Source organism: Capricornis sumatraensis, chromosome 13 (genome assembly GCF_032405125.1).
Source record: "Capricornis sumatraensis isolate serow.1 chromosome 13, serow.2, whole genome shotgun sequence".
Classification (NCBI taxonomy): Eukaryota; Metazoa; Chordata; class Mammalia; order Artiodactyla; family Bovidae; genus Capricornis; species Capricornis sumatraensis.
The window spans coordinates 30561336-30588781 of NC_091081.1; the positions used below are offsets into that span (position 1 = coordinate 30561336).

At 38.2% G+C, this 27446-nt stretch overlaps 1 protein-coding gene across 2 annotated transcripts in view; it reads left to right on the plus strand.

The window, feature by feature from the left end:
• PDSS2 (decaprenyl diphosphate synthase subunit 2) overlaps positions 1-27446 on the plus strand; it is a 261145-nt gene that overhangs the window by 200088 nt on the left and 33611 nt on the right. For both annotated transcript variants that reach the window (XM_068985223.1, XM_068985225.1), the window contains 2 exons: positions 12547-12720; positions 14002-14133. In XM_068985223.1, coding sequence (XP_068841324.1) covers positions 12547-12720; positions 14002-14133 — 306 coding nt within the window. The remainder of the gene's footprint in view (positions 1-12546; positions 12721-14001; positions 14134-27446) is intronic.

A 27446-nucleotide genomic window follows, 5' to 3' on the forward strand; every position in this document is an offset into this window, starting at 1 on the left:
AGCCTGAGTTGACTTAAATGACAGAAATTTTACTAACAGTTCTGGAGATGAGAAGTCCAAGATGGAGGTTCTGGAAATTTGGTTTCTGGTGAGAACTGTCTTCCTGGTTTGCAGATGACTGCCTTTTTAATGTGTGCTCATGTGGTAGAGAGCGAGTCCAGCAAGCTCTCTGGTATCTCTCCTTATAAGAACATTAATCCACACTCTTATGATTTCCTCTTATGGAGGAAATACAACAGTCTTAATTACTTCCTTATCCTAAATACACTGGCAGTTAGGACTTCAACTTGTGAATTTTGCAGGGACACATACATTCGGTCCATAAGTAGTCAAGAGCAGTACCTGGGAGAGGGTTTGGGGGAGAATGGATACATGTATATGTAAGGCTGAGTCCCTTCACTGTTCACCTGAAACTACCACAACATTGTTGACTGGCTATACCCCAAAACAAAATTAAAAGTTTAAAGTTTGAAAAAAAACAAAAAAGGCAGTACCTTGTTGATGCCCTCCCTGGCCCACCATCGATGGCACAAGCTGCAGTCTAGCTTTACCCCATGCCTCCCACTTTTGCATGGTCCACAATGTCATCCTCTCTGGCCTGAGCAATTTCTTCACCTCCATGTTTACAATTCTCCCATCTGCTAGTCTTTCTCCATACCACCAGAGATCTCAAAATGCGAATCTGATGCTGTGGTGCCTTCATCTCAACCCCTAGTAGCATCCCTTGACTCTGTGGATAAAGACTGAAATCCTGAACGTGACCCAGAAGACCCTGCATAATCTGACCCAGTCTATCCCTCCAGCCTCTCCTGTTACCATTTGAACCCTCACTATCTACATATCAGCCCCAAGAGCCTCTCTCCTACCTCAGACTTCCATTCTCTTTTGTGTGTGCAATCCTTGCAACCTACTGTGCAATCCTTGCATACCTGTTTACTTTTACTAAATTATCCCTTATTCATCCTTCCTGTGTCAGCTCAAGTGTCACTTCCTCACGGAAACAGTTCCCGAAAGCCTCAGTCTCAGTCAGGTACTCTTATTGCTGCTGTCATAAAAGTATGTTCATTTTCCCCATTGAAAGTGTCTCAGTTTAGAGTTACATGTTTATCTGTGTGGTTATGGTTGTCTGACTTCCCTTCTAGACTATAAACTATGAATGCAAGGATGCTCTGGTTTTCTCACTGGTGTGAACACCTAGAACAGTGCCTTATATGTAGAAGATATTCAGTAAATAAATGAATAAATGGAGGAAATACAACTGGTTAATCAATGAAATTGCTTCCCATTTTAAATGAAATGCCACTTTTCACCTGTTAAATTCACAAGTAAAACAATTCTACTCAGTGACAAGACAATCTCAAACTTAGCCGGTCAAGGTACGTATCAGAAGAAACTTTCTGTAAAACAGTTTGCAGAATGTTTAAGAAATTTTAAAATGTTCAGATCTGTTTACCTAGTGATTCTAATCATAGACTATCTGTAGTAGCCAGCTTCCAAGATGGCCCCCAGTGAGCCACACCTCCTAGTATCCCTTGTCTCATTCCTTCTCATACTGTGCTAGGTTGGTCTGTATGACGAAGAGCATACCACAGAAAAGACAGTGTGTCACTTCCAAGGACAGGGTATGAACGATTCTGAAACTCCCCTCCTGGGTGTGCTCTTACTCTGCTAGATCATTTGCTCTGGGGAAGCCAACTGCTGTGTCAGGTGCGCCACCCTACAGAGCGGCCCAGGTGGCAAGGAACTAACACCGACTGTCAACAACCACCTGAATGAGCTTGGGCGTGGATTATCCAGCCCCTTTAAGCGACTGCAACCCAAGCTAACAGCTTAACTGCAATCTCCTGAGAAATCCTGAGCCATAACCAGCCAGCTAAGCCATTCCTAGATTCCTGACCCTCAGAAACTCTGAGATAATAATAAGTGTTTGTTGTTTTAAGATGCTGTGTTTGTGGGTAACTTGTTATGTGGCAATAGAATATTCCATCCTAAGGAAAATCTTCTTAAAATGTTTTAGTAGTTTGTTAATGTTGGCATATGCAGACTTTATATAGTATAAACATTTTTCATCTTAAGGAAAGAATTAATTCATGGAAATGCTTTCAGTTGCCAAAGAATGGGAAATCCAATTAAATAGATATAAAAGTAAGGAAACACATTTTACTCTAACTGAACATGCAGAGGCAATCAGGCATCAAGGGACAGTTAACATAACAACTCCAGATATCAAGGTTTTTCCTCTCTGTTCTGCTTCCTAGTGTCCTCTTTATTATCAAGCTTGTAACAGTTTGGCTACAGTAGTCCTGAGTGTGGCTCATCAAGACAGAGCATCTTCCACAGGTGCCACTTTTGTTTGGATCTCTTTCTAGGAGTTCTGCAGTAGACTTTCCTTCTGTCTTATTGCCTAAAATTGGACCACATGCCCATTCCTAAATTAATCATTAGCAACAGCAGTGACTGCCTGAACAAAATTAGGGTTCGTTAGTAAGGAGGTAGAGGAAAGTACATCCTTGATGAATGACAGTCAAGCCCCTCACTTCCCACTGGCTACCACTTTTTGTCATCCCTGCTTACCTGGAGTATAACTTCACCCTTTAATGGATATCCCAGTTGTTGCCCCTCCAGTCCAAACTGCCTCTGAAGCAGCCCATGTGATTGCACATGTAGTCATATAATTTCCTGCTGAAGTCAGTCTCCTAGCACCTAAATAATAAGATACAACCCTCTGGACCTCTTACCTACCTAACTAGTCTTATTCTTCACCTACTTTTCCCACTGTCTGCTTCAGCAATATGGAACTAATACTGACGCTCTAAAAGTCATCTCATACCTTATTTTCCTGGCTAATTCCAGGTTATTATTCAGAACCAGATTCAGCTAACAGTTCTCACACTGAAGCCTTCCTTGGGAAAACTAGTCACTCCCTCCTTTATACTGTAAGCATAGCTTTATTTTCATAAAACCAAACTGATTCCTAAGGACTGTCTTTCTCCCTTGCTGAACTTCTACTAAAGGTCAAGGGGGAATACCTAATTCTCAGATCTGTGATGCCTGGCACAGTAAGCACACACAAAAAACTAAACTGCATCTGCTCCACATTTACATGGTATGTCAAACACCATCATACGCTGTACGTCTCAAAGCAAGCCAAGTGTCCCTTTGGTGCTGTTTGTTCATCTCAAAGAATTAATCAATCAGCATTCCCTACTGCCCCTTCTGAGCAACCCCTCTGAAGACTATCTGCTGCCCTCTAGCTGTTCAAACCTGTCCCCATCTGAAGGATACCCCTTGCTGGAGAATTTGAGCTGTCAAGTCTTCTTTCTCCATCCTGACCCTTCTTCATCAGGATCATTCCCATTCGTCTCAGCAAGAACTGACTGGTGGAGAGTACAGGAAGGGGCTGGCTAGCCCTAGACCCAAGAATTCCTGACATTTAAATTCCCTGACAACCCTGCTCTCTAATGTGTGATGAAAAGCTTAATAGCTTTGTGTATTATATAGAAGCACTTCTTAAAACAGACTTTAGTTATACACTTATCACATCTTACCAGTTTCTCTCCCATGATTTACATAGATACCTACTTTACTACCTCCAGTGTGACCAGATTATAAATCAAAGCAAATTATTACATTCTATTAGATGATGCTGTTAAAATATTATACTTTTTCTCTCTTCCTCAAGATTCCTGAAAAAAAAAACCCTATGATATGTACTATTTCTAATCTTGTTACTTATATGCTTTGGATTCTTGGAACTTTTAATTTATATTATTAGAAGACTTAATTACAGGTTTAAAATACTTTGTTGATACATCAATGAAACATGTCATTTACTCATATATAAACCTACTTTTTAAACTATTGAAGATATTTTCAAGTATTTCTACTATGTATTAAACAAGATAGAATCTAAGTGCTAATATAATAATGGACATGGAAGTGTCATCACATATTGTTGGCTGCCAGGAAATAGAAGATTCTGTTTTCCCCCTTGCTTCCTTCTTATCCCTAAATTTAGAGCATCTTTATTAAAATTTTCCTTGCCTTTTTTTTTTTTTTTTAAATAAGGCTAGTAGGAACTTTCTTTTGGTCCAGTGACTAAAACTCTGCACTCGCAATACAGGGGGCCCAGGTTCAATCCTTGGTCAGGAACTAGGTCCAGCATGCTGTAACTAAAAGATCACCTGCTGTCACTAAAACCAGCACAGCCAAATAATTTTTTTTTTAAATTAGGCTGATGAACATTTTGGCTCTTGTTTAGCTTCTTAAAATAGGTGAAGAGGCTAATTCAAACCAGACATTTAAGATGGTAAAATGTGATGTTAGAGAATGTGATCTCTCACCAAACCCAAATTTATGCTGCATAAATATATTTTAAAGTTAAATTATAAAGGTAGCAGCTTAGTATATGAATCTGAAGTAGGAAGCATAAAACAGGAAATATTTGCATTCTTTCTTTAAAGTACCCTTATCACTCTTCTGATAATATGTAAGGTAAAAGTTTGACTTGGCAGGTTCTGATTGGGGCTTGGACATTTTCCTGGGTCAGTTAGCTTGCCTTTGTTCTGTGACCATGGACTAGACCTTTAATCCCAAGCAGCAGCCACTTTACAAATACACTTTGATCTCATCTAAATAGGCATATACAAATGCATTACTACCATTAGGAAAGCAACTTAAAGTGCATGTCCACCAGACAGCTCAGCAGCAGAACAGAACATTGTATCTGAGGAAAACCAGTACCACTATCTTGGGAAATACCTTGCAAGCTTCAGGTTATGTGTTTTTGAAACTAACCTTACTTGAGCAAAAAGGTCAGGTTACAATGACTAAGAGACCTACATTTTTTAAATTAATATACTCCAGTCTGACAGTCATTCAGTAGGTATGTTGACATATATTGTCTTTCTGAAAAAGAGAAAATCCCACCAAAAGTGAATATCAACTGTATGTGTCTTCCTTCTGTAAACTGCACAAATGTGAGCTGATGCTGTAAGTATGTCTGACTCTCATTGGCTCTGACTGCGTTCATTCATTTCATGTCAATTCTATATATCTGATGTCTGAAGATGCTAATTTGGATATGGTTATTAAACCACATCCAAAATTGTGTGTTAACTTTCCCTTTGTAATAAAAAAGCATGCTCTCTTAATGTATACATGGCAAGCTGACAGAATGAATGGAGGGGCTTTGTTTCATTTGTAACCAAGTTCACAATAAGCAGTGATTTAATATTCAGAGAATAAATTTTCTGATTAATTTAGAATGGAAATACTGATTCATGACATGATTAACTTATAATAGCAGATTTCAAGAGACTATACATTAATTATTTCTTGGTTATCTGAATTTGCTGAGTATTTTCAGTGACTGTGTATTATTGCATTAAAAATGTAAAAGTGATGAATAATAAAATGTCAGTCACAATAAGGAAAATATAAAACTGAATCTTTTATTGGAAATCTTCCAAGAATTATTCTGAGAGAGAACTCTATCAGATAATTTATCTATTATATTAATATCCACATAGAGTTAGATATATAGATGCCATACCTGGATTGTGAGTTTCTTGAGAACAGGCTATTTATTAATAAGTCCGTCTAGTCAAGGCTGTGGTTTTTCCAGTGGTCATGTATGGATGTGAGAGTTGGACTGTGAAGAAAGCTGAGCACTGAAGAATTGATGCTTTTGAACTGTGGTGTTGGAGAAGGCTCTTGAGAGTCCCTTGGACTGCAGGGAGATCCAACCAGTCCATCCTAAAGGAAATCAGTCCTGGGTGTTCTTTGGAAGGAATGATTCTAAAGCTGAAATTCCAGTACTTTGGCCATCTCATGCGAAGAGTTGCCTCATTGGAAAAGACTCTGATGCTGGGAGGGATTGGGGGCAGGAGGAAAAGGGGACAACAGAGGATGAGATGGCTGGATGGCATCACCGACTCAATGGACGTGAGTTTGAGTGAACTCCGGGAGATGGATTCATGGGGTCACAAAGAGTTGGACACAACTGAGTGACTGAACTGAACTGATATTCATATTTATATTACTTTACAAAGAATCTAACTCATAATAGAAACAAAATAAGTGTTATATGAATAAATGAGGATGGTATACAAGCCACAAAAAGTTAATTTCTTAAGTGATAATTTAAGCATTTGAGACCAGGAAATGTAAAATTTTATATTCATTACCCTTTTTTCTTTTTTAGCAGCTTTATTGAGATAAATCTTGCATATCATAAAATTGTTGTTCAGTCCGTTAGTTGTGTTCGACTCTTTGGGACCCTATGGACTACACTACACCAGGTTTCCCTGTCCTTCACCATCTCCTGGAGTTTGCTCAAACTCATGTCCATTGAGTTGGTGATGCCATCCAACCAGTTAGTCTTTTGTCGTTCACTTTTCCTCCTCCCTTCAATCTTTCCCAGCATGAGGGTCTTTTCTAATGAGCTGGCTCTTCGCGTCTGGTTACCAAAGTATTGGAGCTTCAGCTTCAGCATCAGTCCTTCCAGTGAATATTCAGGATTGATTTCCTTTAGGATTGACTGATTTGATCTCCTTGCTGTCCAGGGGGCTCTCAAGAGTCTTCTCCAACACCACAATTCAAAACATCAATTCTTGTGCACTCAACCTTCTTTATGGTCCAATTCTCACATCCATAAATGACTGCTGGATGTAGCTTTGACTATAGCTTTGACTATACGGACTATACTACAGCTTTGACATATTTTGACTATATGTTGGCAGAGTGATGTCTCTGCTTTTTAATATGCTATCTAGGTTTGTCATAGCTTTTCTTCCAAGGAGCAAGCGTCTTTAAATATCATGGCTGCAGTCGCCATCCGCAGTGATTTTGGAGCCCAAGAAAACAGTTTAACCCATTTCAAAATTACAGTTAGTAATTTTTAGTAACTTTATCAAGTAATGCAACCATCACCATAAATCAATTTTAGAAATTTTCACACACACCTCATTAGCTCCCTCATGGCCATTTACAGTTCCCACCCTGGACCAGGCAACCACTAATCTCCATTTCATAAGAATAGAATCATACAGTATGTGGTCTCATGGATGGCTTCTCTCACTGAGTGTCGTGCTTTTGAGGTTCATCCATGGTGTAGCAGGTGTCAGCAGTTCCTTCTCTTTTTTGCACAGTAGCATTCCATTGAATAGATATATCTGCTCATTAACTTTTAAATTGTTTAAAAGAACATGCAATTACTTAATGTAACAGATAAACACATTTTTGTTCATATAACAAGCATTTGTTGAAAGTTAAATATGGCCTAAATGATTAAAAATGTAAAGGTGACTAACACTGTATCCAGTCCTTAAGGAAAGGAGCAAATAAGCAGGCATACAATTCATAGAGAATTAAGAACTGTTTTGAAATATGCATAAGGTTAGAAGAAAGTATATGTTGGGGGTATTTGCAAATGCTTCTTAAAGAAGTGATATTTGAACTGGATATGTTCTATTTACTGGGCACAGAGGCCTGAGGAGGAACAGGCCTGAAGTGTTTGAAAAACAGCACATATGCCAGTATGCTTCTGTCTGGCTTATGTTTTAAAAGGATCACCCAAGCACCTGGATGAACATTAGACCCTAACCTTGTATGTATTTAATTTCACAAGTGTTGGGGCTTATATGAAAGATTAATTCCTGGAAGTAGGACTGACAGGTCACAGGGCAAATACATTTGTAATTGTGAAAGAAATTACAAAATTTCTATCCAGTTTCCACTCCTACTAGTCATATTTGATAGGTCTGTTTCTTTACAGCTTCACCAACATTGAGTGAAGCCTTAAGGAGATGGAAAGTGGGTGCTTTGATCAGAAGCCCCCAGATCAAGATGTTGTCAGGGTTGCATTCCTTCTGGAGGCTCTAAGGGAGAATCCCTTTCCTTACCCTTTCTAGTCTTCACTTTCATTTTTTGGTTTGTGGCTTCATCCTCCATTTTTTATCCTTGCTACTTCCCTTTTATGAGGATTCTTTTGACTGCATTAGGCTCATCCTGTTATGCGATAATTCCTCCATCTCCGGGAGTTGGTGATGGACAGTGAAGCCTGGCATGCTGCAGTCCATAAGGCTGCAAAGAGCCAGACATGAATGAGCAACTGAACCGAACTGAACTGAAGATCCTAAATTTAATCAGAACTGCAAAGTCCTCTTTACCATGTAAGGTGACATTCACAGACTCTAGGGATTAGGATGTGGCTGTCTTTGTGGGGGACCATGATTAGCCAACCATGGGAAGATTTGTCATTCATCTGTGATAGGAAATGCAAATATTTGATTGGCCAAAAAAGTTGTTCGGGTTTTCCTGTTAAGCTGTTATAGGAAAACCCAAATGACCTTTTTTGGCCAATCCAATACTTTTCCTTATTGTTTTTTGTCTTCAGTTATTGTCTGTGGTTCTTTTGATTTTATTTTCACTATGTGGAGTTTATCCTGATAAATTATGTGAAATGCAGATCAGTGTTAATGTTTTTCCCAGAAGGTTGTTCAGTTATTCCAGCGCCATTTACTAAAAAGTCCAACTTTTCCCTAAAATATATTAAATTCCTGTGTGTAGTTTGATTCTTGGACTTCCTATTTTGTTTCATTGTCTGTCTGTCTAAAGGTGCATATTTTTAAAAAATTACTGAGGTTTTATGATTTAATATCTGCTACCTTACTGAATTATCTTTTTGCTTTAGTAGTTTTTCAGTTGGCTCTCTTGGTTTTCCCCAATATGCAGTTATATTATCTTCAAATAGTGATAAACCCTTCATTTCTAATTTTTATACATCTATCCTTTTTTCACCACTTCTATTACACTGTTGAATAGCCATGATATTGTGTTCACCTCTGTCCTGTTCCTAATTTTAGGAAGAAAGGGTCGTATATTTCCCCATAAAGTGTTTGCTGACTTTTGGGTGATCACGTGTGTGCATGTGCATGTACACACACACACTTGTCATATTAAAGAAATACACATCTGGAATGAGGGCATTTTTTCCCCCTTATTAAAATAGTTCCTGGGCTTCCCTGGTGGTCCAGTGGTTAAGAATCCACCTTGCAAGGTGAGGGAACCTGGTTCAATCCCTGGTCCAAGAAGATCCCATATGCAGTGGAGCAACTAAGCCCATGAGCCACTAGTACTGAGCTTGTGCTCTGGAGCCCACTCGTTGCAGCTACTGAAGCTCATACGCCCTAGAGCCTTTGCTCCACAAGAATGGAGAAGGCACCACAATGAGAAGCCTGCCCACAGCAATGAAAGGTAGCCCCTGTTCCCTGCAACTAGAGAAACCACTTGTGCAATAACGAAGACCCACCACAGCCAAAAAAAATTAAATAAGTAAATAAATCTTTCAAAAAATAGTTCCTGTTTCTGTAGAAACTTCATTTATTTATTTATTTGGCTGTCCCGGGTCTTAGTTGCAGCACTTGGGATCTTCTGTTGCAGTGTGCAAATTCATAGTGAGGCATTTGGGACTGAGTTCCCTGACCAGGGATCAGACCAGGGCCCCCTGCCTTGGGAGCACAGAGTCTTAGCCATTGGACCACCAAGAAAACCCGTAAAAGCTTCATTTTCAGATTAATTTGTGATGGATTAAGCTATCATAATTCAAGTATATGGTTCTTTTTTTCTATCTACTATTCATTGTCATGCAACAGTAAAGGCAATAAAAATGCAGCAAGCTTATGAAGTACTATTTTTCTAAAAGGAACAGGAGGCATTTTCATTTTTATTATTGTACTTTTGGTTATGCAGATACTTTAATGATATAAATGTTTATGTCCCCCATAAATCTCACCAGAAATTACTTTTGATTCTGTTGACTAAGTTAAACAGTCTATAGTAGGATAGAGTACTGGGTACAAGTGGTCCAAAGTAAGATAAAAGACTGTGATAAAAATTCTAGGTCTTAAAAGAGAAACTGGCTTATGCACTAAACGTTTTGTGCTTTGGTCTAATATTAATGTGATATCTGTGTTAAATGACAAAAAGAACCAGTGCTGAATCACATTATATTTCCCAGCACTGTATACTTTCTGTCCTACGTGACAGTTCTGTCATTGTAAGAGATTTTAGAAATTAAAATGGGAAATAGGATCTTAGGTTATTTTCCTCACCAAAACTATCTTTCTTGGAATCACAATATTATGATGGTTTTTATGCTCTTGTATATTGGATGTCATAAGCTGTGTGCAGTTTAGGGGATCCTTTCTCATTACAGGAAGGTTCTTCTTTCCTTTAAAACTGTGATCTGTCCTGTGACGAATCTGTACTATACACTGTGTAAATGGCTAATAAGTCAATTGCAAACCAACTGAACGTACAAATCTTAGTGCTGGTGCTGGAATCTCTTCAGAATAGTCATTGTGATATCAAAGTTTGTTTCAAAATTTGCAACTGCCAAGTGTCAATCAAAACCCAAAGATGAAGCTTTAATGAATTCTCATGCTTTAGGTATGCTGCGTTTTTAGATTTCTTTGGTTCTCCGCTATTTTTACTGTACTGTTTCATTTAAATTTTCTACACGCTAACTTCTTTTATGGATTTGAAATAGGATTGCAGTATATACATTAAAAAAATACATATTTTAGTAAGTGCTTTTTTTCCCATCAAGAATAGAATTTTGTCAAATTCATCTTTAGTATAGCTGGAGAGATAATATGGTTTTTATCTAGGCTTATTAATATGATATATTAACTTTGTACATTTTAAAATCCATTCTCAAATTTCTAAAATTAAATGCTGTTATTTATCTGTAATGTTTTATGAAGCAGTCTATGCACTGTTTCTCCCTGTGTGGCTTTTTGATTATTACACAATAATAGGTTGCATATTTGTGACTGTTGCTATAAGTTGAACTCTCTTTTTGTTTAAAAGCATATAAAATTGAGAATTTGATCTGACCGATGGTTGAAGATTCCCTTCAGCATGGTGAAAGAGGTGGGGCTAAATCTGAGGTCATTTTTTAATGACCTCTCTGTTTAAGTTTTCTTACTGTTTTTTATTTTGTCACCACATAACGATGGAAGAAGGATTGCGGTGTGGGCAGCAGGAAGTAAAGTGTTTGGGTTCATTAATCTTTCTGGATTAATGGATGCTTTCTAGTTAGTTTGAGGTTTCAAAGAAACACTGTGAAATGAGCTTTGTTCTACATATGGCTTCATCATTCTCTTCAGGGAGCTCACTGCCTAAAGTAGAGCTGTCCACTAGGATAGCCACCAACTCCTTGTACCTGTTGAGTACTCGAAATGTCACTGGTGATATGCTATAAGTGGAAAATACACACTGATTTTGAAAACTTAGTATAAAAAAGAATATAAAATATTTTAATAGTAATTATGATTATGTATGATTGTATATGATTATTAATATTGATTCTATGTTTTAGTAATATTTTAGATATATTAGGAGATAAAATATGTCATTAAGATTAATGCCACCTGTTTCTTTTCACTTTTTTAATGTAGCTACTAGCAAATTTTTAATTGCATATGAGGTATACATTATATTTTTATTTGACGTCATTGATCTAGAGTCAGTAGGTTTGTATACACTTACTTAAAGACACTACTGTAATTTTTGTAATTTAAAAAGATGAAATTAAATAAACTACAATTATATCTTCCCTTATACCTTTTTTCTTCTTATGGGAATAAACTTTGTTGAATAGTATGATTTAATCATACGCCATTATAATAATGGGTTACCTCCTCTCTGATTTTTCTGTCTAACTGGTTATAAGAGAATGCAGTTCCTTCATTATAACCTTGACATTTTAACATAAAGACAATAGGATTCTTGTATCTTGGAACACTAGCACTTAATTAAGAACTGATACAAATATAGAAGAGTTAGCTTGAAGGTTTAAGTTTCCATTAATATTTTTGCCTTATCCTGTAAGTGTATATATAGAGAGATATAGATAGAGATCTACAGATACATACTTTTTATATCACTTTTAAAATTTGTTTTGTTTGTTTTTGCCATGTGGCTTGTGGAACCTTAGTTTTCTGACCAGGGATCTGTCCTGAGTCCCCAGCACTGGAAGCGCAGAGCCCTAACCACTGGACTGCCAGGGAATTCCCCTAAAGTATATTTTAATAGAAATTCCTTAGTTCAAAATAAAATTTGCTTCAACATTTCTTTCATTTTTCTCAATTACCCTAAAAAAACAGTTCCCACCTCCTTAGTTCCCTTCAGGTGGAGGTGAGGGTCAACATCCTTTAGTTCTGTCTTGTTGTGATAACCTGAGTGTTTTAAATAGTTCTTTCTTTTTTAAAAAAAGAAATTATTTATTTGACTGTGCCGGGTCTTAGTTGCGACTCATAGGATCCTTAGTTGCAATATGCAAACCCTTGGTTGGGGCATGTGGGATCTATTTCCCTGACCAGTGATCGAACGTTGGTCCCCTGCATTGGGAGCACAGAGTCCCAGCCACTGGATCACTAGGGACGTCCCAATAGTTCATTTCTTAACACTTGTTCTTCAAAAACCGAAACAAATTACTCCTAAAATCTTTTTATCTTGGCTTTTGTTGCATTTTTTTAGGAAAATCGTATCACAGATGATATTGGAATATCGACTTGGAAGAAGCAGACTTTTCTCTCCCATGGTGCTTTACTAGCAAAAAGCTGCCAAGCTGCAATGGAATTAGCAAAGCATGATGCTGAGGTTCAGGATATGGCATTTCAGTATGGGAAGCACATGGCTATGAGTCATAAGGTATTTGCACACCCTTTCTGTTTTCTCAGTATTTAAATAGCTAAAATGATACACAAGAAGCCTTTTACCATTTAATAAACTGCTTTTATATATCAGAAACTGTTTATTGAGTACATAAAATTTATTGTTCATGGTGATTATTATGTAATATAAACAGTATGATTAGTGAGTACTGCATAATTTTGATAGAAAGCTAGAGCTTACTTAAGCCATATTTGTGATGTTTGTCTTTTCTTATCACCTGAAAGGTTCTTGAAAGAATTATTGCAAATTATTAAATAACATGTAATGTTGCTAGTAACAAAATGTAAGAATATTTGGGTTTTTGTTACAGTTTCCATATAGTTCCTATGTAAAACATATTGTGGAAAGTTAATGAAATTTAGAAATATATGGAGTAAAATTGAAAGCTTTAATTCCAATAACTGAAATATAAAATGTCTTAAGGGAGGGAGGTTGAAGAGAGAGGAGATATATGTATATTTGTGCCTGATTCACATTGTGCAGCAGAAACCACACACTGTAAAGCAGTTATCCTCCAATTAAAAATAAATTTTTTTAAAATGTCTCAAGATTAGCTGTTATATTGTTATGTCTGCTGCTGCTGCTAAGTCGCTTCAGTCGTGTCCGACTCTGTGCGACCCCAGAGACTGCAGCCCACTAGGCTCCCCCGTCCCTGGGATCCTCCAGGCAAGAACACTGGAGTGGGTTGCCATTTCTGTCTCCAATGCATGAACGTGAAAAATGAAAATGAAGTTGCTCAGTCGTGTCCGACTCTGCGACCTCATGGACTGCAGCCTACCAGGATCCTCCACCCATGGGATTTTCCAGACAAGTACTGGAGTGGGATGCCATCGACTTCTCCATTGTAATGTCTATGTATATGTTATTTTAAATTCCATTTAGTATGTATTTCTTAGATGCTGCTTAAATAGCTCATAAGAAGGGGGAAATATGTAATATTTCCAGATGAGTTTTTATGTACTTTATTAAATCATTGATTAGTTTATTAATATATTAATATAATTTGTAAATCCTTAGGTTAAACTTAAAAAGGAAAATAAATTTAAATTAAAAAGGGATATGTTAGGGAAAAACTATTAAAAAATTTTTTTAAGATTATTGTTAATCATATGAGCTGTTCTTTTGCTTATTACGGTACATCTAAAAACTGTTCCTTAAGCTTTATTTTTCACTCTATAACTGGTGCTTTCTGAGTATGATTGAAACATGCCATTGTATATGCATTTACTGATTTAACTCTTTGACTACTCTTTCTAGATAAATTCGGATCTCCAGCCTTTTATTAAAGAAAAAACCAGTGACTCCTTGAGTTTTAATCTAAACTCAGCTCCTGTAGTCTTACACCAGGAGTTTCTTGGAAGAGATTTGTGGATAAAGCAGATCGGAGAGGTAAAATGAAATTGCTCTTATTTTAGATACCAATAGTATTTAGTTAATTTTAAAACATAACTCATATTTTATGATGATCTAAGAGCAATAGTCATATAGAGCATATAGATCAGTCATATAAGAGCTTATCATGTAACAAGTAAAATTCTTACTTTATAATCCACAATTTTTGAGAGTTAAATGTTAGTTAAAAGTTAGAGACTACAATACTGTATTTTCTTGTTATTTGAGTTTATAGAACACTGTAATACAAAACTAGTGCCTGTGGTGAATGCTAATTAATTCAGATGATTTTTTTTCCTAAAGGCTTTCAAAAATTGGGCTATGGTAATAGCACCACCCTTTAACTGACGGCAATTTCCCATCTGTAGACTCTAGCACAAGCTGCAGAATTCCAGGAGCTCCGTCTGTCAGCTCATTGGGTTATTTTAAAACAAACTTGGACCCTGAATACTTAACTTCTGAGGCATTATCAAAAAAGAAAGAAAAAAAGTATAGTTAAGTAGGAGGAGTTAAGGAACTTGAATTGGGTAAATTTTCTACTTTTCTGTGGGAGAGAGACGGTATGGAAGATGAGAGGAAAATTTTTGGATTTTTTTAAATCCAGAAAGTCTGGATTAAAAAGTTCTTGGACTTTAATCCAGAGCTTCATGGATTTATTTAACTTGGTGGTTCTAATTGACTGGGTTAATCTGAGATACAACCTGGGGAACGAGGCACAGTTGGGGTGGAGATAGATAACATACATAAAGCAGAGAGACCAGAGATACCTGCTTTTGGAAAATTAAGATTTTCCCTCTCCCACCTCTCCTCCATAATAGATGTCAAAATGCCAACAGCCAGCTTAAAATTCCTCATGTTCACCAGGTAGAAAATGAGAGGATTCCTTTCTGGAGAAACTGTCAAACTCAGAGGAAAAGCCCTGCAGATGTGGACATTTGGGGCTCCCTCAGTAAACAGGCCGTGTCCCTAACCAGCTGCTTTACAGTGAGGTCCAACAGTTGACAAGCCTCAGAGTGTCCAAGGGCACAGAAATATCCAACTGAAGTAGAATAGCTAATAAAGGACCCTTGGGCATTTCAGAGTAGCCTCTGCCGGAAAGAATGAGTCAAAAGCTAACTGATTTAAAAAAAAAAAAAAAGGAAACAGAGAGAGTGCAAGGGAAAAAAAACTTCAGATGTACTGTAATCAATATATTCAGTGAGGTAAGATAATAAATCCATGAAATGAGAACACGTGATATGGTGGGCTTCCCTGGTGGCTCAGTGGTAAAGAATCCGGCTGCCAGTGCAGGAGACACAGGTTCAAACCCTGACCAGGAAGCTCCCACATGCCACAGAGCAACTAAGCCCAGGGCCACAACTATGAGCATGTGCTCTGGAGCCTGGGAACTGCAACTGCTGCGCCCACATGCTGCCACTACTGAAGCCCGTGTGCTCTAGAGCCTGTGCGCCACAACAAGAGAAGCCACTGCAGTGAGAAGCCCATGTGTGGCAGCTTGAGCGTGGCCCCCGCTTGCTGCAACTAGAGAAAAGCCTTCACAGCAATGAAGACACGGCACAGCCAAAAATAAATAAATAAATAAATTCATTTAAAATGAAAGGAACAGGTGATACGTAAAATGGGACAATTCAAAAATAAGAAATCAGAATTATAAAGCATAAAAATATGAAAGTAGATTAAAAAAAATCAGAATAGAATAAACAAATAAGAAAATCCCCAGAAAACTGACTAAAAAGACAATAGAAAAATAGAAAAGATAAGAAAATTAAAGGACCAATTGAAAGATGAGTCCCAGAAAGAGAAAACTGAAAATGGAGATGAAAAAATTAACAAAGAATTAAAGAAAAGAAAAATTCTAAGAATCGAGGGACCTGAAGTTGTCTCCAAATTGAAATGTTACTCTAAATTATGAATTTTAAAAGACCGACACCAAGTACTATCATTATCAAATTGTGAAACAGTGGAGATAAAGAAGAGATCCTAATACTTCCAGAAAGAAAAAGAAATACCAGTGTACAAAGGATCAAGAGTTAGTATTGTCTTAGTGGTGACACGGAAAGCTTCAAGGCAATGAAGTAATAACTTCAGCATTCAGAGAGAAATTGTTTCCAACTTAGAATTTTATGCCAGTCGTACTAGCAAATGTGATATTAAATAAAGACAACTTAAAACAGCATTTCAAAAAGCATAGTTTTTTTTAGGGAACTGGTTATATATTCTATCAAGGGAGTAACCAAGCAAGAAAAAGGCATGGAGTTTAGGAACTAGGGCATCAGCCATAGGTGTGAAGTGATAGGAATTCCCAGGACACCGTGAGAGGAAGAGTAATAAACAAGAAAGAAGAACGCCAACAGTAAGAGCACTTACTGTGTGCCACCTACTGTTCTGATGAGAAACCTGAGGCAGAGAGATTAACTTGAGTACAGTCACACAGCACTGGCAAGTGATGGAGCCAGTACGCAGACTCAGGCAGCCTGACTACAGGACCCATATCCTTAAATACAATAACATGCTATACTGTCTCTCATCCAAGCAAGTCCTCGCTGATAGCTCTGCATCCAAGCCACACTGGAACAAGAGGTCAGAGATCTCCAAAAGAAATATCTCTAAGGAAAACATGGAACTGATGATCCCCTAGTGCTTGGCCATACTGAGAATTTAGGAGCTATTAACGACAGGAACATAGAAACTAAGTGTAGTAGTTACTGCTGTTGCCTGACACATTACCCCAAAACTTAACTGTTTAAAATACCCATTTTAGGGGACTTCCCTGGTAGTCCAGACTCTGAGCTTCCAATGCAGTGGCTGTGGGGTTGATCTCTGGTTAGGGAACTCAGATCCTACATGCTGCATGGCCTGGCCAAAAAAATATAATAATAATAATAACCATTTTATTATGTTCATGGATGAATTTGGACAGTGCACAGAGGGATGACTGCTCCATGATGTCTGGGACCTCAGGTGGAAAGACTCAGAAGCTGGAGGTGATTCAGTGATGCTGGAGACTGGAATCATTTGGAGGCTCTAATCACATCTGGCACTTGGGCTGGGCTGTCAAGAAAACAAGGTTTCTTACCAACTCAAATACTCATACATGCCCCCCCACCCCCCACCCCCAACTTAGCTTGGCTTCTTACAAAATGGCAGCCTCAGAGTAGTCAGACTACTTACTTGTCTGTCTCATTTTACTCTCTTTGGCTATTTCTTCTATCTTCAAGTACTGTTCTTTCTTGATTTTTAAGTTTTAGACATTATCTATTGATCCTATAATGATAACTCAGAACTCCAAACACAGAGTGTTCCTTCCAGCAAACAAGGGAGAGGCTGCATTTTCTTTTATGACCAGCCTCTGGTGTCACCTCTCATTTTCACGGTCTCCTTTGAAAATAATCACAGACCCAGAGAAGGCAATGGCACCCCACTCCAGTACTCTTGCCTGGAAAATCCCATGGATGGAGGAGCCTGGTGGGCTGCAGTCCATGGGGTTGCTAAGAGTCGGACAAGACTGAGTGACTTCACTTTCACTTTTCACTTTCATACATTGGAGAAGGAAATGGCACCCCACTCCAGTGTTCTTGCCTGGAGAATCCCAGGGACGGGGGAGCCTGGTGGTCTGCCGTCTGTGGGGTCACACAGAGTCAGACATGACTGAAGTGACTTAGCAGCCCCAGCAGGGACTTCACATAAGTGGAATCATATAGTATTTTTCCTTTTGTGACTGACTGACTTCATCAGCATGACGTCCTCAAGGTTCATCCCTGTTGGAACCTGTGTCGGAATGTCCTTCCTTTCTAAGGCTAAATACTGCTATAGTGTATGTAATACTGAATAATACATACTCCACTGTATGCAAATAACATTCCATTTTCTTTATCCATCATCTGGCAGTTAACGTTTTGGTTGTTTCCACCTTTTGGGCTCTTGTGAGTAGCACTGCTTTGCACATAAGTATGTATGTAAATATCTGTTTGCTCCCTGCATTCAGTTCCTTTGGATATATACCCAGGAGTGGAATTGCTGGGTCATAGGATCATTGTGTGTTGAAACTTCTTGAGGAACCTCCATACTGTTTCCATATGACTGCACCATTCTACATTCCCACCAGCAGAATACTGAAGCTCCTATTTCCCCATATCCTAGCCAACATTTATTACGATTAGTTTTAATAGTAGCTATCCTGGTGGGTGTGAGGTGGTATCAGTTGCATTGTGATTTTGATTTGCATTTCCCTGATGTTCAAATGATGTTGAATTTCTTTTCATATGTGGGCATATGTAGATACCTTCTTTGGAGAAGTGTCTATTCAAATCCTTTGCCCTTTTTTAATTGGGTTGTTTGGGTTTTTGTTGTTGAGTTGTAGTTTTTTATGTACTCTGCTTATTAATTCCTTATCAGATGTATACTTTACAAATAAATTCTCCCTTTCCATAAAAAAAAAAAAAAAAGAAAGAAAATAATCACAGACCCACCCAGAATCAAGGGGAGGCATCCATGTACCTCATCTATCACTGGTAACAATTTCAATCAGTTTGGGGTCCACTTCTATAAACAGCCACATTAAACATGTGAAATTAAATGAGGCAGTTTTTAGCTATAGTGAAAAAATTTCAATGTATAAGAAAGGAAATGTGATCATAATACTTTACATGGCTTAGAGAATAATATTTATATAGCATAAAAATGTGAATCAGTTCAGTTCAGTTCAGTCGCTCAGTCGTGTCTGACTCTTTGCAACCCCATGAATTGCAGCATGCCAGGCCTCCCTGTCCATCACCATCTCCCGGAGTTCACTCAGACTCACGACCATCGAGTCAGTGATGCCATCCAGCCATCTCATCCTCTGTCATCCCCTTCTCCTCCTGCCCCCAACCCCTCCCAGCATCAGAGTCTTTTCCAATGAATCAACTCTTCACATGAGGTGGCCAGAGTACTGGAGTTTCAGCTTTAGCATCATTCCTTCCAAAGAAATCCCAGGGCTAATCCCCTTCAGAATGGACTGGTTGGATCTCCTTGCAGTCCAAGGGACTCTCAAGAGTCTTCTCCAACACCACAGCTCAAAAGCATCAATTCTTCGGCGCTCAGAATACCAAATACTAATTTAAACCAAAAAACATAATCACTGAGGAGAGGGTAAGGGAAAGGAATATGTTTGGTCATATAAGAAATGTAATTATTCCTGTTATCGTAATAGGATCAATAGATAATGTCTAAAACTTAAAAGTCAAGAAAGAACAGTACTTGAAGATAGAAGAAATAGTCAAAGAGAGGAAAAATGAGACAGACAAGGTCTGAAGAGTGCTAGGGTATTTTGTTAGAAGCCTTGTGCTATTCGAGTCTTTAATTACTATACATATGTTTGTTTTTATTTTAAAACCTTTAGTTTAAGATTTTATATACTTTGCTATAGTAATTGCACTTCTAATAATGTGTCCCAGGAAAAATATCATAGATGTGGGCCAAGATTTATATATTAAAATATGTAGTAAGATACTAATTATAAAAGGAAGAAAATGAAAATTGATCCACTTGAAAATAGAAAAAAGTTAAATGAAGTATAGTACAAAGAAACATTATACAACTATTGAATATTGTATTACAAGGATTGTATTTGTGTGCTTTTTGACAGCTGAACCAAAAATATATATATACAGATGGCGTTAGTAACTCTAATTGGGTTACATTAGAATACATTGCAGATTTATATAGTTTGGTTGAAAAGATCCAACTAAATATGTTAAATGAAAGCTATGAAGCCTCAGTTGGCTATTCACATATATATATATATGAGTAACACAGATAAGAATTTTAAAGAAGCTTCACAGAAAAGGGACATATTTAACTCTTAGTGTCTTTGCAAGCTTACAAAGTTGTAAATATAGACTATATGAGAGTCCAGGATTTCCTAAACAGCTGGTGAAATATCCCCAAATCATTATCTTAAACTCGATTTTCAGTTCAAAGGCATATCCTTTCCAAATAGCCTATGCCTTAGGCATGAACTCAGGTAACTTCCCTCATAGCTCAGTTGGTAAAGAATCTTCCTGCAATGCAGGAGACCTGGGTTCGATTCCTGGGTCAGGAAGATCCACTGGAGAAGGAAATGGCAACCCACTCCGTATTCTCGCCTGGAGAATCCCATGGACAGAGGTGCCTGGTAGGCTGCAGTCCATGACGTTGCAAGACTCAGACACAACTTAGCAACTAAACCACCATCTAGGCATTAACTCTAGTAAATTAACTAGATCTTGTCCAGAGGTCAGTAAACTCTGCTGAGATGAAACCCAAGAGCAAACAAGGTTATGTCCATCAACCTAGGTCTCCTGTGATCATCTCTAAATCCTCATCCTTCAGGAAAAACTAGCAGTTTATTCCTCACCTCAGGGCCTTTAGGCCCTTCTTATATCTACATGTCTGAGTCATGAACAGGGTCACAGAAGAAAAAAAGATGAATTCATCTGAAGCAAATAAGAAATGTAAGAAGTTAGTTTCTATCATGCAGGGAGCAACATTCTTCAGGTTAAAAAACTCCTTACTTGAGTTTATTTTAATTTTCTAAATTATATTCATGTTTAGATAAAGCTGTCTACAATAATGATCTTGGTCTGTGCATATCCCCTAGTCAGAGTTAGGGAACACAATTTGCGTAACGCTTGAGAGGGACATTCTATCCTCAATCTCAAGGAGGCTGCTTATTAATCCTGAAATTACTTCTGGTGCTCTCTTTCCAACTTCCTGTTATATTTTTCTCCTCTGCATTTTTATGATACTTTCTTCTCCCAGGTTTTGAATTTTATTGTAAGATTCTTAAGGATAATAGTGAATTTACTTTTGAATTACCAATGGTACTTGCATAATGACTCGCTTGGAGTAGTCATCCAATTGTGCGTGCTTGCTAAGTCGCTTCAGTCGTGTCCAACTCTTTGTGCACCACCCTATTGTAGCCCTCCAGACTCCTCTGTCTGTGGGATTCTCCAGGCAAGAATACTGGAGTGGGTTGCCGTGCCCTCCTCCAAGGGATCTTCCAGGCCCAGGGATCAAACCCATGTATATTATATCTCCTGCACTGGCAGGTATGTTCTTTACCACTAGTGCCACCTGGGAAGCACTAGTCATCCATTAGTATTCGTCAAAAAGTGTGTGTGGTGTAGTCTTCTGGGGACAAAACTGGTGTCAGCTTGTTTTGTTAAATAGAAATAGTCAAGGTGGTATTAACAGAAATGTCCCATAGAGGACCAGGATTTGGGAGACCTAGATTCTGGTTTGGGCTCTTCTAGCATCTGTTTCCAGAGAAGGCGATGGCACCCCACTCCAGTACTCTTGCCTGGAAAATCCCATGGATGGAGGAGTCTGGTAGGCTGCAGTTCATGGGATCGTGAAGAGTCGGACACGACTGAGCGACTTCACTTTCACTTTTCACTTTGATGCATTGGAGAAGGAAATGGCAACCCACTCCAGTGTTTTTGCCTGGAGAATCTCAGGGACAAGGGAGCCTGCTGGGCTGCCGTCTATGGGGTCGCACAGAGTCGGACACGACTGAAGTGACTTAGCAGCAGCAGCAGCAGCATCTGTTTCGGAGAAGGCAATGGCACCCCACTCCAGTACTCTTGCCTGGAAAATCCCATGGATGGAAGAGCCTGGTAGACTGCAGTCCATGGGGTCGCTAGGAGCCAGACACGACTGAGCAACTTCATTTCATTTTTCACTTTCCTGCATTGGAGAAGGAAATGGCAACCTACTCTAGTGTTCTTGGCTGGAGAATCCCAGGGACGGGGGAGCCTGGTGGGCTGCCGTCTATGGGGTCGCACGGAGTCGGACACGACTGAAGTGACTTAGCAGCCACAGCATCTGTTTACCTTAATCACTTTCTTTAACATCTTTTTTATTTTTTTGTAAAATGATGGCATTGAACTAGATCATTTCTAAGGTCCCTTTCAGCTCTCAAATCCAAGAAATTTCTTTTTAAAAAACTCTTAAACAGGAAATGCATTGTAAGAAAAAATATTTATCTATATTAGAAGCTAAGTTCTACCTTTGACACCTTTGAGAAATAGAAACATCTTGCTCCCAGTGATGAAAGACAATTATGATTTCTTATTGTCACATATAAAATTATTTCCCTGCTCTGGTCAGGTAGGTTTGAGTCCCATTTGTCTTTTCAATTTCCTGCTTAGGGAGAGTGAGAATTAATGACTAGACAAGGAAGGGAAGAGGGGATTACATACCCTTAGTGCACATTCAACATCACTGCAAAGCCAAGAAGCAGAGCACCTCTGAAATTTTTCATATCACTCTGTCCAACTTCCCCCTCCTCCCCAAGTCTTAAGATTGGACGGCACTCTTCCATTGCATCCGCAGTGCACACACTACGCACTTCTATAAGAGGCAGTTTAGAGCCCCAAACCAGATCAGAAACAGCTGAAAGATATTTGGTGAGCAATGTCTCCATACTAAATTCTACAGATCCCTCCCTACCTTAATTTTAAATTTAAATTTGTAGCTGCTGAAAAATAATGATCAGGTAGAAATACTGATAGTGAATGGGTGATTCACCCTAGGGAAGTGAAGTCATTACTCAGCTATCATTTTGATTCCTAATAAAAGAAAGTTAGAATCTTTCAGAGAACCACAGAGCTCTGACTCTTTCAGGGAGTCCAGGGGCTATTGCAGGTCAGCATGCTTTATTTTTAATGATCCTTCTAGTTTCCTGCTGCCATTACAATAAGAAATAAGAATTATGATAATTTTTTTTCTTGGCTATGTCTGAAAGTACTGAAATGTCACTTAGACTTGTGACATTCTGACACTGTCATAGCCATCCACAAAATACCTTAAGTGAATACATACTACCACTACTAAACTAGCTATCACTTGTCCCTAGCTATTGTACTTTTTATTCAAAAAATAAAACATTTAAAAAAATTGCTAGAAAAGGCTGGTATGCACAAACATAACACGTGTATATTCTTAAACAAAAAAGAAGGTACACATTCAGAGAGTCCTCATTAATGCCATATGATATTTTTCTAATTATTTATGTTATTTTTTAGTAGTTTCAAAAGGAATAATACTGACAACATCCTCTACCATGTAGAGTATAGGCGTTTGAAAGGAGACCACAAAGACTATGAAATGGCTCTAACTATCTCCTAAATTAAAATACTTCTTAAGGAAACAAAGTGCTTGAATATAAGAGATACAGCAGTAAGTTGTCTGAAGGTTGTCTGTGGCCTTGTTAAGAGAAACACAAATGTAAGGAATACTGTAATTGATGCCATTTGGGCAGCTCAGAGGAAAGAGAGTTTGAATCTGATTGAAAATGTCAAGAAAGGGTTTGTAAAGTAAGTGGTATCTGTGATAGTCCTTGAAGAAAAACTTAACAATGAAGATGGGAGTGAGGGTTTCCTACACAACAGAAACCATGAAGAAGAACAGTTGCAGATGGGCAAGTGTGCCGTGTATTCAAAGGGAAAAAAAAATTATAATTTGGATGGAAGACAAAAAAACATAGGGCAGTATGGAGACAGATGAAGACTTGCCAAAATAGTACATAATGACTATGCTTAAAGACTCTGGCTCAAACAGAAACATGTATAGCAATAGTCAAAAAATGGAAGTGACTCAGTGCCCATCAAATGATGAATGTATCCATGCAATGGATTATTATCTGGCCATTAAAAGGAATGTAGTATTGATACTTATTCCACCATGACAAAAATGTTCTAGAACTGGATAGTGGTAATGGTTGCACAACATTGTGAATGTCCTAAATGTCCCTGAGTAAAATGGTGAATTTTTCATCATGTGACTTTTGCCCCAACTGAAAAAATAAGACTTTGAAAAAATAAGAAAATGAACTTGATTCAGAAGTCATGGAGCAGAAACTGAAAGTTTTTGAGCCAGGTAATGTCAGGGTTTGAAATGTGTTTTAGAGAAGTGTATCTAACTACATTATGTAGAATCAGAAGAGCAAGAAGATGCTATAGATACTGTAGTCAGAGTTGTGGGGAATCCGTTAATAAGTGCAGGGGAAAAGTCCTAATCAGACTGTTGGCAATGAAAATGGAAAAGTAAGGAGGTTAGTTATAAAATTCACTTTAGAGAGGAAATATATTAGACCTGAAAACTGATATGACAGGAAGAACCTGGTAGATGTATACTAGTGAGTGGTGTTCAGAGGCCAAAACCAGGATATAGAACTTGGATAACAGGAAGAATTGTGCTATTAATAAAAATAGGGAAGTCAAGTGGGAACATTGGTATAAGTTTGGTTTTTGACACGGTGAGCTTGGAGTACACCATCAGGGTTGGTGACCATCACCTTGGGACCTGGCCATCACCTTGGGACATAGCTACTGGAGGAAGCAACTCAGTTCTGTCAGCCTCATTTCCTTGCTCATGGCCTTTGTGAGATCCAGGTAGATTTTTTTTCTCTTAGTCAAACTGTAATTTTATATTTCACATCTCTTGGATTCAAGCATGGTAAGAAAAATGGCTTAAAAGCGATAACAGGACTTCTGAACAAAGAGAGATTTATGATGTAGATAATAAAAGCCTCTGCTCTTTTTTAATGGGATACCATGTGTTATGTCACTTCAGTCGGGTCTGACTCTTTGCAACCCTGCGGACTGTGGCTTATCACAATTCTCTGTCCATGAAGGCAAGAATACTGGAGTGGGTTGCTATTTCCTCCTCCAGGGGATCTTTCCAACCCAGGAATCGAACCCTGTGTCTGTTATGTCAACCTGCGTCTGTTATGTCTATCTGCATTGGCAAGCAGGTTCTTTAACTAGCACCACCTGGGAAGCCCTAATGGGGTACCATAGCCTTCCTCATCTGTGTATTTCTTCCTCTTACATTGAAGAGGAAGGAAGAGAATACAAGAAAGTTAATTCCATGGACATTCACATTTGCCTCCAAAAAATAGCTTTCCCTGGAGAGAGATGGTAAAATCAGGTACCTACGCAGTCCAGTTCTGAAGGGTGTTCACTTCCTTGCAGATGCCTTCTGTGCTTTCTTATTATTAATATTAGGTAAGAATGGTCAAGATAGCAAAGGGAAGGGCTGCCCTGTTCCTTTTTATTCTGACACCTTTCCAGCTCCTTAACTGGAGAGCCCAGCAAGGATTGCTTCCCCTCCCAAACCAAACTCAGCTAGCTGGCTGCTTCAGCATGGGGGCTCACAGCTCTAGTAGATGTCTGATTTGTTACCTTTTGAAATCCTCATACACTGTACCCAAACCATTCTGGGATGAGATACCCTTCCTCCCTTCCTCTGTCCACCAATAGATCTTATATATACATACTAAATTATACATCTTCATACCAATGCAAATGCAAAGCAAACTTGTTTTCAGTAAGACCTGAAATTCCTTTTCTCTAAAGGAGTCAGTGATATTTCTGGCAGTACCAAAACAGACCTTTAAAATATCATTATTATCTTTTTTATTTTTGCAGCCACCAATGTAATCTTTTATTCAAACAAGAATCATTAGTGAATAATTGGTTAAAACAATTGGATGAATAGTTAGTAAGGGAATCAAATAGTCACAGGGACTCAAAGCACCCTTACAGATTACTTATTGAAGACAGAGGGGAGAAGTGAACAGACTTAGTCTCCCCAATAATAAGACGGCTGATACTGCATGACTCCGAGTGTAATGGATAAGTGTACAACATCATCTGTGGAGCTGTCTTTCAAAAATATCTTCACCTAAATCTAATCACGTGAAAACAAGTCCAGGATAAGGGATATTCTGCAGGGCAACTAACATGGATTCCTTTTTAAAATGACATATTATAAAAGACAGAAAAGGTGGTGTGGAGACTGTTGTAGATGAGAAGAGATTAAAAAGCTGTGACATCCAAAGGGAATGTATGATTTTTAATTTAATCTTGGATTGGGATAAACATACCTCTAAAGGACTTCACTGGTTGGACTTGAAATTTTGAATATGGACATTATATTAAATATAATAAATGTTAAAATTATTAGATGTGGTCACAGGTTTGTAATTGTGTAGAAGAAAACGTTGTTCTTATGAGATAAATGCTGAGGGACATATTTAGAAATAAGACATCGTTATGTCTATAACTTAATCCCATATAGTGAACAAATGATCATTTAGAGAGAAAACGAAGACGACAGTATATTAGCAACTAACCAGTCGAGTTGGAGAGCAAATGGGTGTTCTTTATGTCCTTTCAACTAAAAAATTTTAAAAGAAAGTTAGTTTTTCTTGATAGTTTAAGATGAGAATCTTATTTTTTAAATTGTTATTCTAAAACTTAACTGGTAGCATTGGGGAAGAATAACATGATAAGTAGAGGTGATCCGTCTCTAGCAATTTCTGCACTCCCTGCTGTGGAATATTATTTTTCTGCTTTTAGAAAAAGGTTTTTCCATATCGAGTTTTCAAGTCCAGATAATAGTAGTTAGAAACTGGAAGCAGTTCATTTATGTCATCCAATCCTTCTTTGTTACCTGACTTATAAAAAAGCATTTGTTTCTTAAAGTAAAAGACCACATTGTACATCCATTACTTACCAACAGGGAATCTATCTGCCTTTGATCTGCAGACGCTGGTATATAAACGTTTTGGAATTAATCCCTCTGTGCATCCTCTCAATCAGAGCATGGCTTTGTTTTCTCTGGTGTGGAATATTGTTTTGCAGCGCTCACTGTAGCTGTCAGAGGAGGCCTTCCGTGTCATGAGCACTGGCGCACAACTTGTCTGTTTTCACATTTTTTTTTTTTTATGATAAAACAAGGTTCAATCCACACATTTTCTGTGAACTGCTAAAGACCAGGAAAAATTACTTTCTTTTCTCATGACCTGGATTGACAAGAAGCACACCTACAGGAGCCAAAGGATGAGTGAATCCCTTTTAAAGACCCAAGTAATGAAGCCCTCGGGGAATTGGCGTGCGTAGCAGAATTTACAGTGGCTTCTGGAGATGAACAGTGTGGCAGGAAGAGGTTCAGGACAGCCGGCTGTTGAAATACAGTCTGCATTTATTTTATATCAGCCTATTTTGGGCCCCAGTGAGAAAGTTATTTTAATATCTTGCTCTGCTAGAAATATACATGGTAAGTGGCAGATGTCAAAAAAAGGGGGGGATAAAGTTACAGCACTCCATTCTCCTTGAGACTCACAGAGTTTATATAGTTGCAGTCTGTTGAGCCTTTGAAATAAACCCTGATGCATACAGAAGCAGGATGATAGGCATAGTCCACATCAGTGACCCTCAAATGACTCAGAATTCAGGGCTAGGGTATTAAGGACCTACATTTTCAACAGGCTGCCCAGGGGA